This window comes from Danio rerio, chromosome 2 (genome assembly GCF_049306965.1).
Source record: "Danio rerio strain Tuebingen ecotype United States chromosome 2, GRCz12tu, whole genome shotgun sequence".
Classification (NCBI taxonomy): Eukaryota; Metazoa; Chordata; class Actinopteri; order Cypriniformes; family Danionidae; genus Danio; species Danio rerio.
This window is the reverse complement of record NC_133177.1, coordinates 19275530-19289978: the sequence shown is the minus strand read 5'-3', so window position 1 is coordinate 19289978 and position 14449 is coordinate 19275530. Positions and strand designations below refer to the sequence as shown.

General features: G+C 38.5%; 1 protein-coding gene across 6 annotated transcripts in view; it reads left to right on the top strand.

Annotated features, from left to right (window-relative positions):
- clcn2a (chloride channel, voltage-sensitive 2a) overlaps window positions 1–14449 on the top strand; it is a 165623-nt gene that overhangs the window by 133481 nt on the left and 17693 nt on the right. For all 6 annotated transcript variants that reach the window (XM_073911113.1, XM_021478550.3, XM_068222711.2 and 3 more), the window contains 7 exons: window positions 600–669; window positions 1060–1170; window positions 1495–1705; window positions 1806–1939; window positions 6048–6226; window positions 9992–10100; window positions 10221–10267. In XM_073911113.1, coding sequence (XP_073767214.1) covers window positions 600–669; window positions 1060–1170; window positions 1495–1705; window positions 1806–1939; window positions 6048–6226; window positions 9992–10100; window positions 10221–10267 — 861 coding nt within the window. The remainder of the gene's footprint in view (window positions 1–599; window positions 670–1059; window positions 1171–1494; window positions 1706–1805; window positions 1940–6047; window positions 6227–9991; window positions 10101–10220; window positions 10268–14449) is intronic.

Genomic DNA, 14449 nt, shown 5'->3' with positions numbered 1-14449 from the left:
TCTTAAGGGACAAGACTTTTGTCTAAGCACAGTCAAATCGTACTGTCCTAATTGAATAAAAAAAAATCAAAGCATGATCATATTTTATTTTGGTAAAGTAAGCATATTCTAAAGGCCCTTGCCTTTCAAATAAGCCAATTCTGATACCAAATAATCAACTAGAAATCAAGTTATTATTTGTTGATTCTAAAACTTAGACGGCAAGACTTTTGTTAGGTACTATGGGTGTTTTTATTGAGGTATTATCTAGAAATGTTTCAAGTGCCCAATCAAGCATTTCAGAGAAGCAATTGTAACATTGTATTACATAGCTGTCAGATTCAGTTTTATAATTACTTTGATCTCTTTTTTAATTGTTTCAATTATTAATTATTCTAGTCATTTTGTGTCCGAAATGTCAGCTGCTTAATACGTATTGTTTATCGAACTGCTGTGTTAAAACTTTCATGCTGTTGTATTGAAAATCAGCAGAGATTTCAGTCTGCAGCAGTTCTGATTTTCTGCACAGCATGATGAGTGCACATGTGAAACAGATTAATTATTAAAGGATGTCTTCGTTCAAGTGTGCGACCTTCAGTCTTTTGAATGTTTTCCCATAGTTCTGGATGTCAGCCGTGGCTACAACAATGCCTGTGCCTTGCGGGGCCTTCATGCCGGTGTTCCTCATTGGTATGTGATTTATAGCGTATGCATGTGTTGCTTTTAAAAGTCGACCACATTGTGGGAAATGTGTTTTCTGTTATTATTATTTTGTTTTGTTTTCATTTCAAGTCACTATTGTATGAGCTAGCGCCATTACTTTGCACTTGTGTTCATACCAGCCATCCAGTTTCAGTTTGTTCTTAATGGTTGTTTCCTTTTCCTGCGATCGTGTTCTCCATTTCCATCCCTCATCACTGTCTGACTCACTAAAGCCTGTGTATAAACTCGTGAAAAATCACTGCAGCTTTATTCTGGAGTCAATGTGTGTGAGTATACATCAAAATATGTGTTATAAATATGCGTCTTGTTTTTCTAGTCGACAAAATATCGACAATACGAATTCTGTGTGTCGTACAGGGGCCGCATTCGGTCGACTGGTGGGCGAAAGTATGGCAGCCTTCTTCCCCGACGGGATACACGCCGACAGCACTGTGTATCCTATAGTTCCCGGCGGTTACGCAGTTGTAGGTGAGAGCGTCCATTGTGCATGCCTTCACACAGATGTCCATTTGTTTCCTTTCAAAAGCCATCAGTTTGAGCCCGTCTCGGCGAGATCTTATACACACACGTAATTGAACCTGCAGGGCGTTGTATGCAAGAGTCATACATTTTTCATTAACCCGCACAGACCAACAGCCAAATTAGATCTCGCCTGTGGAAATGGCTTCGGTGGTAGCGTTGCGTTGTGCAGTGGAGCAGAAAGCTTGTCAGGAGCACAATAGGAAATCAGATGGCTTGCGGCGGGTGACTGCTACTGTAATTTGATGCGGGACGAAATGGTGATTTCCACAGGGGCGGCGGCTCTTTCTGGCGCAGTCACTCACACCGTGTCCACCGCCGTCATCGTGTTCGAGCTGACCGGTCAAATCTCGCACATCCTGCCCGTGATGATCGCTGTGATCCTGGCCAATGCCGTGGCTCAGAGTCTACAGCCGTCCCTCTACGACTCCATCATCCGGATCCAGAAACTTCCCTATCTGCCAGAGCTGGGCTGGGGACAGGAGTGAGTCCTGTTACGTTATTGAAATTGTCATCACCCTCATGTCATTCCCCTGGCATTTCTAATGCTCACCCCGCTTTGTCCTTTCATTTTTAACCTGTAGGAAATATAATATCCGCGTGGAGGATATAATGGTGAGAGATGTGCGCTATATCACTCTCTCCTCCTCTTACCGGGACCTCCAGGAGGCACTTGTGACGGGCCAGCTTAAAACCCTGGCCCTCGTCGAGTCCAAAGGTGAGATAATAAGAAAATTACTGTACTGTACTGTTGCAGAGGGGGCAAAATGGCAGATATCTTTAAAACAGCCATCTCACATCAGACTTTTTAGACTGTCTTCTTCCTTGAGTGTGTTTTCCCCTATTTTTTCTTGATATGAAGTGATTCTGCTGCAATAACTCTGCTGCAATATCAATCTTTGATTGCTGAGCCACTTTGCCACTTTTGGCAAGATTTCAGTCAGCAAATAGGATTCCAATTGCCGATGCCAATATCTAGACAGCAAAGTAGCTTTTAATTTCTTTTATAATAAGAATCCTGAAAAACAATATTATCCAGCTGCAGATCTACACACATTTTAGGACACACAATCCCGACCACACAATCCAGGCCCCCAATTGGGAAGTACACCTGCTGATAGTACTGGTTAATGCATTTGTGCTGCCAATTACATTACAAATCACAGGAGAGGGCAAGGATAGCAGGATAGCGCTCCTTCTCATACTACAGCCTCCACATCAAAGTTCCTGAAAGCAAAGAAGGTCAAGGTACTCCAGGATTGGCCAGCCCAGTCACCAGACATGATCTTTATTGAGCATATCTGGGGTAAGATGGAGGAGGCATTGAAGATGAATCCAAAGAGTCTTGATGAACACTGAGAGTCCTGCAAGAACGATTTCTTTGTCATTCTAGATTAGTTTATGAATAAGTTATTTGAGGCATTGCAGTGGGAGGTACTTCTGATAATAGTAATGGTTACAGCTAGAAGTTACTGCTAAGAATGTGCGCATAGTGTACATATAGCATCATTGTTGTAATGCTAATAAATACTGTTATTTTCATTACTGTAAGGAGTGGGCTTAGGGATGGGGTACACATTACACATTAATAAATAACAGGATGACATGACATGAACTAAATTTCTCATCAGAACCTACAGTCAAGATGTTATGGTTCAATGTATTGATAAAAAGTGTATTTATTTATTTGTAGTATTTCGTGTAGTGTTAAAGTCCCCAAGAAAGCAAAACTAACCATATAATTGTGTTAGCTCACATTGCTTGTTTTGTAGTGAACAATTCATCTGTGCATGTCATTAAGAAAAAAGGGTTGTCCTTCTAATCTTTAATTGAAAGCTGTAAAAGCACTTATTATTTTTTTTTTCAATTGGGTGTAGCTAGCATATTTAACCAGCTGCTACACTGTTAGTTTTAACAACAGACAGTAATAGTGAGGAGGAGGAGGAGGAGTCTGTTAGATTCTAATAACACTCCCCAAACCCTTTTCCCCCAATTTCAGAATGAAATGTCTACTTTACTACATCCATTCAGCTCACAGTAGAAAAACAAGCCACGCCAACTGTTGTGTCATTTAGCTTAGAAATTTTACATCCCTCCCATGCCATCCAAATTCATGTCTCCTTAAGTCATGAACGCGTACCTATTAGACATAACACTAGAAGATCATATCATTCACCAGTTAGAAAACTCTGTGGAGACACGCACTGGCAACAAAGCTGTTTCTGATTCACTTTATCAAGTGTAGTTGTTGACAGGCCAGCGGATGCAGGAATTATATCTACCAAAAAACTGTCACAGGCTGTCGACGTTTAAAAATGAACAAATGTGTGAAAATAAATCAAACTTTACCTCACTAAAGCTGGTTTGGCGGAAGGGCACATTTACTTATGTTTTGTTTTTTAACTAAATAACAATTAAATCAGAAAAAAGCAGGGCTAAAAACAGAAATATCCTGTCATCTTTTTACAATACACTTAAGTTTACACTACAAAGACAACAAGTGACTTTTCATTTTCATTTGTGTTAGCTGATCCTCGTACGTCGTTTGTTTTCATCTCCTTTTACATTTGAACAACTAACAAATGCTTAGGTCTATTTAACCAACTATATTATCGATGCTGTAATAGGTACTCCATGAAATTGAAAATAGCCAATGTTTTGGCGAATGTTTCAGTGGCTGAACAATATTACAGTGCATATAAACCCATTCATAGACAAGAACAATCTACATAAGCTTTGCATGGCTAAAATAGTTTTAAAACATACCTGTTGAAGTGTAATCCTTCAGCCGTGGTGTCATCCCTCAGATCCTTGTTTTGAACTGCATTACGTCATTTCCCCTGAGCATACAAAAGTAATTGATTTCAGGGTTTAGGGTTTTGGTCTTTCAGAAAGAAGTTCAGGTTGATGCAGAGGTTGCCTGATATCTCTCTATTAAATGTAGATCTGTGCTTTACATGTGTGTGCGGAGGACGTCTGTCTGCTTAAAGACAAATTTAAATTTGTTGACAGTTTGAGATACCTATCATAATTGAGTTATTAGTCGATCCGACAATATTTAATTGGATAAATATTTTTTAGATTGTGTTTTATCCAGAATGTTAAAATACATATAAATGCATTTAGATCATTTACTTTAATCAGTGCTATCGGAATGTGAAGAGACTTTCAACCAGCGCAATAAAAATAGTTTCTGAAGACAATCACCTACTGCACCTTTAATATTCCGCTTCGCTAGGAACTGCATCACAATACAAAAAAACAACAACAACGGTCGCTGCTTCTGGTTGAAAAGCACTTTCATAAACATTGTACATATAAATCATGTCAACAATCTTGTGATAGCTAACATTTAAATTCACATCCGACACAGTAGGTGGTGTTAATGCTTCTAATGAGTTAGTCGCCATTAAACAAGAAGGAAAAGCCTGATCCATCTTTAACCTTATATGGTTAGCCTCTACCTGGATGTGTTCCTAAATGTGTGTGGGCCTGAAGATGGATATCAAAAATATGGGGCTCTATGTAGAGATTTTTAAACCATTTTAAAAATCCATTGGGCATTGAGTAAACTGCAGTCATCTCTTTTTTTTACGATGCCAAAAAAATGTGTGCTTATTTCAAGGGTAACATTTAGGTTTTTATTGTGCAGAATCAGCTGATAGACTTTGTGTGTAATATATTGGACTAACACTAAAAAGGTTCAGTTATATATATGCCTGTGGTGGTAGAGCTTCTGAAAGTAGCTTACAAATTAGCTCACCCCAAAATGAAAATTCAGTCATTTCTCCCACTTGATTCAAACTTGTTTGAGTTCATTTTGTCTGTTTAAATATCAAAAAAAGATATTTTAAAGGATGCTGGAAACTGACATCCACTGTATTTTTCATTTATATGGATGTAAATGACTGTAAGTTTCCAACATTCCTTCAAATATCTTAATTTGTGCTCAACAGAAGAAAAAATACTCAAGTATAAATGGTGAGCATATTTTAATTTCTGGGTGCATTATTATTTAAAGGTCCCCTGAAGTGCTTTGAAGTATGAATTTTTATTCAGTGTTTGACATAATTTCAACCCAAACACGATGAGAGGGTGGGACATAGTGTAGCTCCTCTCTTTTTTTAAAACAGCCAATAGTGTTTTGTTTATAACCTCTCTGCCACTGAGAGTGATTGATCTCAAGTGCATGAATTGAAAAGCAAAGGAGAAGTGTCTTAAAGAGGGCGGGGCATGTCAGATACTAGAGAGCATCTGATTGGTTATGATGTGATGAGAAACTATAGTGTGAGGTGATGTGAATAAAACTGTTGATCCATTTCAGCAGAAGTAAAAACTACAAGCGTTACATGTTCATACCAGATTTATATCTGTCGCTGTTTTAGAGAACACTAGCTTATAGATATCCTAAAAATGTATAATACTGATACTAACATCTATAAAACTTTATTTTAATTTCATGGGACCTTTAAAAACTAAAAATGAGCTACAGAGAAGCTAAAAAGAGTCATACAAATTAGTTTAATGATGTGGCTGAAAACACTTTGGGCTGTTACTGCTTTTAGTAGTTTCCTTTCCATTCATTTGCTTGATGTTCCCAGATGAAAGCTCACAGTTGGCAATGTTATCCCACAGTTCCACCTCATGCCCTGTGACAGACACATTCTTTACCTTCTCCATCTCCTTTCCTGCCCTCCCACCATTTCCCTTTGCTGTCCCCTGTTCCTCCAGCTGTCCCGCTGTGTCTCTCTCATTTCTGTCTCTCTCTCTTTCCCTCTCTTTCTGGTCTCTTTGCTGTCTCCCCTGCCTGTGTCCCCTGGCTCCAGAGTCCATGATCCTGCTGGGTTCGATCGAGCGCTCTCAGCTTCAGTCGCTGCTCTCTCAGCAGCTCGGCCGGCCCCGCAGGCTGGAGTATCTGAGAGAGCGAGCACAGGACAACGGCACCCATGTGCCCACCTTCACACCGGATTCACCTCCCAAGGCTGGCCGCGGCGTACGTTTCCTGGTAGGAGCCCTACTTAGAGCATTAGTTAAAAGGCAGAGTTAAAAGGGATCTGAAGCAGTAACTGATGTTAGATGACATGCATTATAATTATATGATCTATGAAACCCTTTTTTTTACAACAGGGTAAAAACATTTAAGATAATGTTCTCATTTTCCTTAAGCTTAGTCTCTATTTCAGAGGTTGCAACAGTGGAATGAACCACCAACTATTCCAGCTTGTTTTACGCAGCAGAGAATCTTCCAGCTACAACCCAGTACTAGGGAACAACCACACACACTCATTCTCACACACACTCATACACTATGGCCAATTTAGTTTATTCAATTCACCTATAGCGCATGTCTTTAGACTGTGGGGGAAACCGGAGCTCCCGGAGGAATCCCACGCTAACACAGGGAGAACATGCAAACTCCACATAGAAACGACAACTGGCCCGGCCGGGACTCAAACCAGCAACCTTCTTGCTGTGTGGCGATTGTGCTAACCACCGAGCCACCTTAAAAAAAATAACTATGACTTACTATTATTTTGCAATCCTAAGTTAACATCTCACAATTCTGACTTTTATCCCCAGAATTTAAATTGTACTTCTTGCAATTCTTGCTTAAAACATTTCAGACTTTATTCTCAGACTTTGCGACTCTGATAGTCTTGTTAAAACAGTTTATAGTTTACAATTCTTACTTTATTTCTCTCCGTTCTAATTTTTCTTGCCATTCTGAGTTAATATCTTGCAATTATTTCTCAAAATTGCAAAGTCTGTTTTTAGTAATTGTAAACTTCACAGGCTGTCTAATAATTCTGTATTTATTTGTTTACTCATCCACATAGAGTAAATGTTATTGATGATTAAACTATAAAGGATGTACTAATATTAACATTTGACAGCTAATTGTTAATCACAAATAATTTTCATGTTATGGGTTTTAACAAATATATTTGTAATGTATACTATTTATAGTATATACTACTGTATATATGCTTAAAAAGCATTACATATTCTCAAAGTGATCTTAAGCATCACAACAGTATAAAAAGTAGTCTGAAATTCACATTTCTTTTCGAAATTTTTAAATAATAATTTAGCGATTCTTTTTAGAATTTTATTTTTATGGCAAATTACAGTAAAAAAAGACAACAAAAAAAACGTTCATATGTGAAAAACTACAATTTTACAATCTGTGTCACACAATACACTCTACTTTGAACTTGGGGAATAAAGAAATCAATTTGCTTGAGCAAGGACCCCTGATTAATAAACAGACTAAGCTGAAAAGAAAATGAATGACTGACGACTTGGTCTATATTTGACAATAAAACATGCTCTTGGATATGTTTCCTAATAATGTAGCAATTTGATTGTTTTCATTGTACTTGACAGAATGAAAATTAAATGAGAATGTTGCTTGAAATAAAGTAAAAATAAAAAATAGATATTATTCATTACTCTTTTAATAATAATTTAAATTTTGTAATTAAATGTACTGAAATGCTAAAGATGTTTTCTGGAACTCAGAGGTGTCGAACTGCCATTCACTGTGTTCTATTTGCGGGTCCCTCTTTGAGGGGCATTTGATTATAATTTGTTTTCTACCACCTGTATTTTGTTGTATAAACTCATTTCCATGGCTTACACATTATAATGATGGTGTAAATATGATCAATTTGCTAATATTCGATTCAAATTGTCGCATTTAATACATTTACATTTTCCCCATATTCATGTTAAGATTTGTATTAAAAAATCTGCATTAGTAAAATTTTACTGCTGGCTAAATTGAACATGATATTTTCCCCCCTCTTTGTTGTAGTTTAACAAGAAAAAGAAAGATATTGAGAAGAACAATTGCCAGTGAAGTCAGTAAAGTTACCCAATCTGCTTTCTGCTGTTCTTGCAATCTCTTAAACTTGATTGGGACAGAATAATCATAATAATCATTATGCCTATTATTAAATTGTAGTATTTTCATAGCAGTTTAACCTAGAACTATTTAATATGTACAACAAAAACAAAACAGAAAGAAGGAGCTTTGACTGTATATACTCTGGGGAAGAGTGTATCAGTTACATCAGTTTTCTGGTGTACTTGACTGTTAAAGCGGCCCTCCTATGAATTGTCAGTCACTGATATGGCCCTTCACCAATTTGAGTTTGAGACCCTTGCTGTAACCCAATGGTTTCCATGTGGTAAATGAATGCAGTGAATGCTCATTTAATTTAACATTTTGACAGCTAATTGTAAATGTGAAAGTATGGATTAGATGTTTTAACATAGAAAATTGCTATTTATATGATCTACACAAGGGGTTCTCAAGCTCAGTCCTGGAGGGCTGGTGTCCTGCAGATTTTAGCTCCAACTTGCCTCAACACACCTGCAAGGATGTTTCTAGAAAGCCTAGTAAAGCTGCGGTCACACTGGGCTTTTCCTCCCATACACTTCCATTCATACGCACGCAAATGCGTCAGACCAGAAACGCAGGGTCATGCGTCAAGTTTCACAGGTTGCTGAGGTGCAAAGTTCAAGCTTGGTGAACTCTGACCTGCAAAATTGCATGACTTGACTGCGTGAGACCAATCAAGGATCAAAACATGACCTCTTTTCGCCCCTTTTAGCAGCATCACACAACAGAATGTCGCACGCTGAGCTAAAATCTGCAGGACACCAGACCAGGACTGAGTTTGGTAACCCCTGCTTTACACTATATTTGCCTAAAACACTTGATACATTCATTCATTTTCCTTCGGCGTAGTCCCTTTATTTTATCAGGGTTCACCACCGTGGAATGAACCGCCAATTTATCCAGCATATGTTTTACATAGTGGATGTTCTTCCAGCCGCAACCCAGTACTGGGGAAATAGTAGATAAATTATAATAATATTTTTTAGAAACATTTATTTTAAACTGTAATTACTTTCATTTTACTTGACAGAATCAAAATCAGATGGTGTAGAACAGGGGTCACCAATCCTGGTCCTGGAGGGCCGGTGTCCCTGCAGGATTTAGCTCCAACTTACCTCAACACACCTGCCTGGATGTTTCAAGTATACCTAGTAAGACCTTGATTAGCTTGTTCAGGTGTGTTTGATTAGGGTTGGAGCTAAAATCTGCAGGACACCGGCCCTCCAGGAACAAGTTTGGTGACCACTGGTGTAGAAGGTTGCTTCAATAAATATTTAAATAAAATACAGAGTTTAAATGGACTTATGTGCAACAGTTTTATTCCAATTTTCCCCAAGGCAGTGGTTTTCACGTTAGCTAATGCGTGGGATGGAGAATGAGATTTGCAGAGAATGAGGAGTAGGAGTGGGACATTTTCCATAATTAAGGACAATCGGTCTGTTTAGTTTGGCTTCAGAAGACTCAGAATACAGCGTGAGTCACATGCTGGTCTCATTTTTTATGATTCATTTATATTGTATGTTTACAGCTAAGCGTTTACTAAGAGTTTTCGCAGATCTACATACATATATATAACTCAGAACAGCATGCAGGCTGTAATAAACAACTTTCAGTTTTGGGTAGTTCTTTAATTATGCTCAATGTTAGACTGACATTGTTTTTGGAGTCTGCGGCTCCCAGCTGTATTCCTTAGGAAGAACAAAGGATTGTCAGATCACCGTCAGCTATATTTTTCATGTTTTCCGTTTCATCCCAAAGAATTCCTTCCCAGCAGGCTGTCAGTTAGACAGCTGGGAGTATGTGAAGTCTGCTTTAGTTATGTACCTTGCTAATAAGTGGATCTAACAGACTGTTTTCCTCCAGATCTCCACTGAAGAGTCCTCCTACAGCCCCACGTTGACTAACTCCCAGATCCCCCTCAAGTCTGCTCTGAAGACGGTGTCTGCAATCAGCAACACAGACTCACTCAACAGTGTGTATATAGCACTTACTCACACGTTCAACTCCCACTCATGTATGGTGTGTTGCGAACTGTCTGCGACCCCCTGGTACGGACCCATCTTGTGCTAATCTAATCACTCCTCTTCTGCAGGCTCTCCAAACCTCTCCTGCGGGGAACCTGTGAAGGAGCTAGTGGAGGTATGATGGCTCTCTAGGGATCGCGGGTGAAATGCAGCACTTATGTAGCTGTTGATTGAACAGGTGTCCAGAGATTGAATATGGAATGAGAGACATAAGAGGAACAATCTCTTGAACAAAAAAAAAAAAGAAAACAGCCTCACAGTTATCTTGAACGTCTTGTTTGAACGAGTTTTTTGATGTTTCAGTGCTCGTCTTTAGGCTTTGTTCAGACTTCATTCTTTTTGGTTGTCTGCTGTTTGAGCAGTTTTGACAGATTTGAATCTGGGCCCATATTTTTATCAAGCTTCAGAGAATTACTCATCAGAACAGAGCTACAAATTGACTAGAGAGAAAGACTATCTTGACTCAAAGTTACTTGCTTGTTTAAAATTGACTTTTTATGTGTCAGTTTCAGAGGTGATTTCAATGCAATTCATGTTTATTTCTATAGCGCATTTACAATGTAGATTGTGTCAAAGCAGCTTAACATGGTTCTAGTAAAGTCTAGATTTCAGAGTTGAAGTTCAGTTCAGTGTGGTTTAAATTTCACTGCTAAAAGTTGAAACACTGAAAAGCAAATCTATGCGCAACTCCACAAGTACCAATCCAAGCAAGCCAGTGGCAACAGTGGCAAGAGGAAAAACTTCACCAATTGACAAAGTGAAGTGTCACAAATGGGATTTTGGATGACAACATAGGCATGGATCAATCAACGAGAAGATTTCTTTTTTCGAGAATATTTTCAGAATAATTATTAGTCAAAAGTCTTCCTAAGAGTTTACATTCAACACATATTTGGTACTAGGGAATAACAGAATATACACTTGATACTGGAAAAGGGAAACAAGAACTCGTTTCCCATCATGTCTTACTTGAACCTTTTAAAACAAAGTGCTTTTAGTGGTGGAGTGACCAACCACAAGTTGCTGACAAATGATTATGGCTAAAAATATACTAAAATCAACCCAGCAGGCACAGGATGTCAGCAGATTTTAGATTGACATTGTACCTCAACGTCGTGCGACGTTGCATTTTGTTTGTGAATGAAAATTGGGTTGATCTCAGAACCTGACGTTGGACATTGACAGATGTTGCATTTTGGTTACTTTCCAATAATATCTAATGATGTTATAGCTTGATGTGGTGTGAAGGTTACTACTATGACATCTTTCAGATGTTGGATTTTGGTTGTCATACCTGATGAATAAATGTCAGTACTTGACGTCAATATGACGTTGGTTGAAGATGTTAGCTCGGCATTGGATTTTGGTCACTTTCCAACACAACCCAAAATCAAGAAAATATCAACGTCATTTCACATCGGTATTGGCAACAAAAATGCAAATTAACTTTATGCGCATAACTGGATTAGCGCATAAAATATATAAATATGCAAATAAAGCAGCGATTCCATCCAACAAGTCAAAGAGGGCAAAACCGTCACTTTCTGATAAACTGGCACCAAATATGAACAGTATAAAAGGAATTTGCTGTGTTAGGAGAAGCTGCTTCAGTCTTTTCTTTATTTAATAAATGACTTGTGCCTCAGAAGGCAACCCTGACACGCAGTAAAGGTGCAGTGGCAGTTGACGCTCTTGATTCTGGAGATAATTAATAATATAATAACACTAATACTAAAACGGTTATGGCGTTTTAGAGTGACCAAAACAACATTTCAAATGCTTTACAATCTGCTCAGCCTGCTAGTTTATCCATTCACACACATTTTTATCATCACATGATCTCATAACAAAAAATTCATACTTGAATTTGTTCAGTAAAAGTGTTTCCATTGTAGTTCATCTGCATCTTATCTTATCTAATAAAAAGTTTATCCCACTCGGTTATGCGCATATGTTTTTTTAAGCGCATTTTTTAAATGAATGCACACCTTCGCTTTTTCATCCATTATAGGAGCCATATTACTTTTCATTTAATTATAATGTTTATTTGATACTGATTGGTTTGGGTTTCACAGTGACGTTTTATGTTTTGGTCACGTGGGCATAATTGGCACCTGCTCGAACATAAAGCGCGTGCACAATCACACAGGTGATGAGGAGAGAAGGAGAGTGGGGTAGCCGTATTTTTTGTTGACCGCAAACAGCCACGCAAACAGCAGCGCAAACAGCCACGCAAACAGCAGCGCAAACAGCCACGCAAACAGCAACGCAAACCAAGCAACGCAAAACTGTATCACAACGGCACACGCAACAATCATCACACCAACGCAATAATCGGCACCATACAAGGTATTCAAAGACACAAATTGCTGTATTGTTTTTTCATGCTTCAAGTTACATAAAGTTTTCCATATAACATCTTGGGCTCAGTGTCTCTGTCTAAAGCCACCAGCGCGTCACAAATATAAAGGACCCTCACTGCCTCTCGAGCGACTTATAGGAGGCATCAGGAAGTCGCAATATTTTGTCAACAAAAAACGGCATCTTATCAGGAAAATCATCGCTCGCAAAATCAGCGCACAGACGAATCAGGAAGACGCCAAGTAAGTGATGCGATTGCAAACCAAATGGGCCACGTCATGTGTTCGTTTTCATAGGACAGATAAGTTTATCTGTGGATATATGTGTGGATGAGGAATCTGGTTGGCATTGGTGCATGTTAAAGTTGTTTGGAATGCAAATCGGATGCGCGAGGTCGCGCGACTTACTTTGGTGTCTGTAGGAAGTCTGCACTTTGCGGCTTGTTTGTGTGATGCCGTGATGTTGTTTGGAAGGAAAATGAACTGCTGTTGAATTGAATCGAATCGTTTGAGCGTGTTCAAACGTTGCATTGTGTTTGGATGTTGTGATTCACTGAACACTGAATCAAAAGAGTCACTATGAGTCAAACTGGTGGTACCCCGTGCTCGGTTGAAGAGATGGGAAAGAAAAGGGAAAGCAAACTCACTCAAAAGGCCTTGCTGAATAAAATTGAGAGATTGCAATGTGAACGTAAACGTGCTGTTGATAAAATCAAAGGGTTGATACCAAAAATGAAAGAATATATGAAACAAAAGGCAAACATCCTTCAAATAAAGCAATGTTTAATGACTTTAAACACAATGTGTGAGAGTGCTGTTAATGCACATGATGAACTTATGCCATTACTTCCTGAGGATGAATTTCTTAAACAAAAGGAATGGGTTTTAAGCATAATGAATTACAGCAGTGTGTTTCAAAACCAAACTGAGCAATGGATCAGTGAAACTGAGCAAACCCAGGGTGTTTCACAGAATGCAACAGAAATGAACGAAAATGTGATTTCTGCAAAATCAAATGAAGTTGAAAATGAGGATGAAATTAATCCACGTGATAGTGTCTCAAACATAAGCTGTAACAAATCATCACTGTCAAAACATTCTTCAACCTCATCTGCACGTTTAAAAGCCCAAGCTGAGTTGGCTGCTTTAGCCATGAAGAAAAAATTATTAGAAGAAAGACATGCACTGGAAGAAGAGGAGGAAAAGTTGCGTAAAAGGAAAGAAAGATTGCAACTGGATGCTGAAATTGCAGGAGAACAGGCAAAACTTGAGGTTCTCAAAACACACAGTACAACAACAAGCGTGATACTGACATCAAATGTTTCAGATGGGATGAACTCTTATGTGGCAAAACAGTCTAAACAACCACTCAATGTTGATGCAGGTGAATTTATTCCATCAGATTCAAATAAGGAGAGAAATTTAGGAGCTAAACCCAAAGTCAAGCTTACTCCAGTGTTGGACAATATAACTCCATCAAACATCATTGACCCACCATTTTCGCAAAACCACCTGAATTCTTTCGACATGCAAGATTCAAAAGGACCACATGATTTCAATACAGATATTTTCATGGATTCGGAAACCAAAAATTGTGTTCTTGGTCTCATGAAGAAACAGAACGAGGTAACAACACTGTTGATGCAGCAACAGGGGCTTTCAGCTTTACCAAAAAGAGAAATACCCATATTTGATGGTGACCCACTGAAATACCACTCTTTTATTAGAGCTTTTGAGAATGGTATTGAGAAAAATATAAATGACAACTGTGACCGTTTGTATTTCTTGGAGCAATATACAAGGGGCCATGCTAAAGCACTTGTGGGGAGCTGTCATTATATGAATCCAGATCGAGGATATTTGAAAGCAAAAACTTTGTTGAAGGAACAGTTTGGGGACGAACAGAAAGTGGCCTCTGCTTATATGGACAAAGCCCT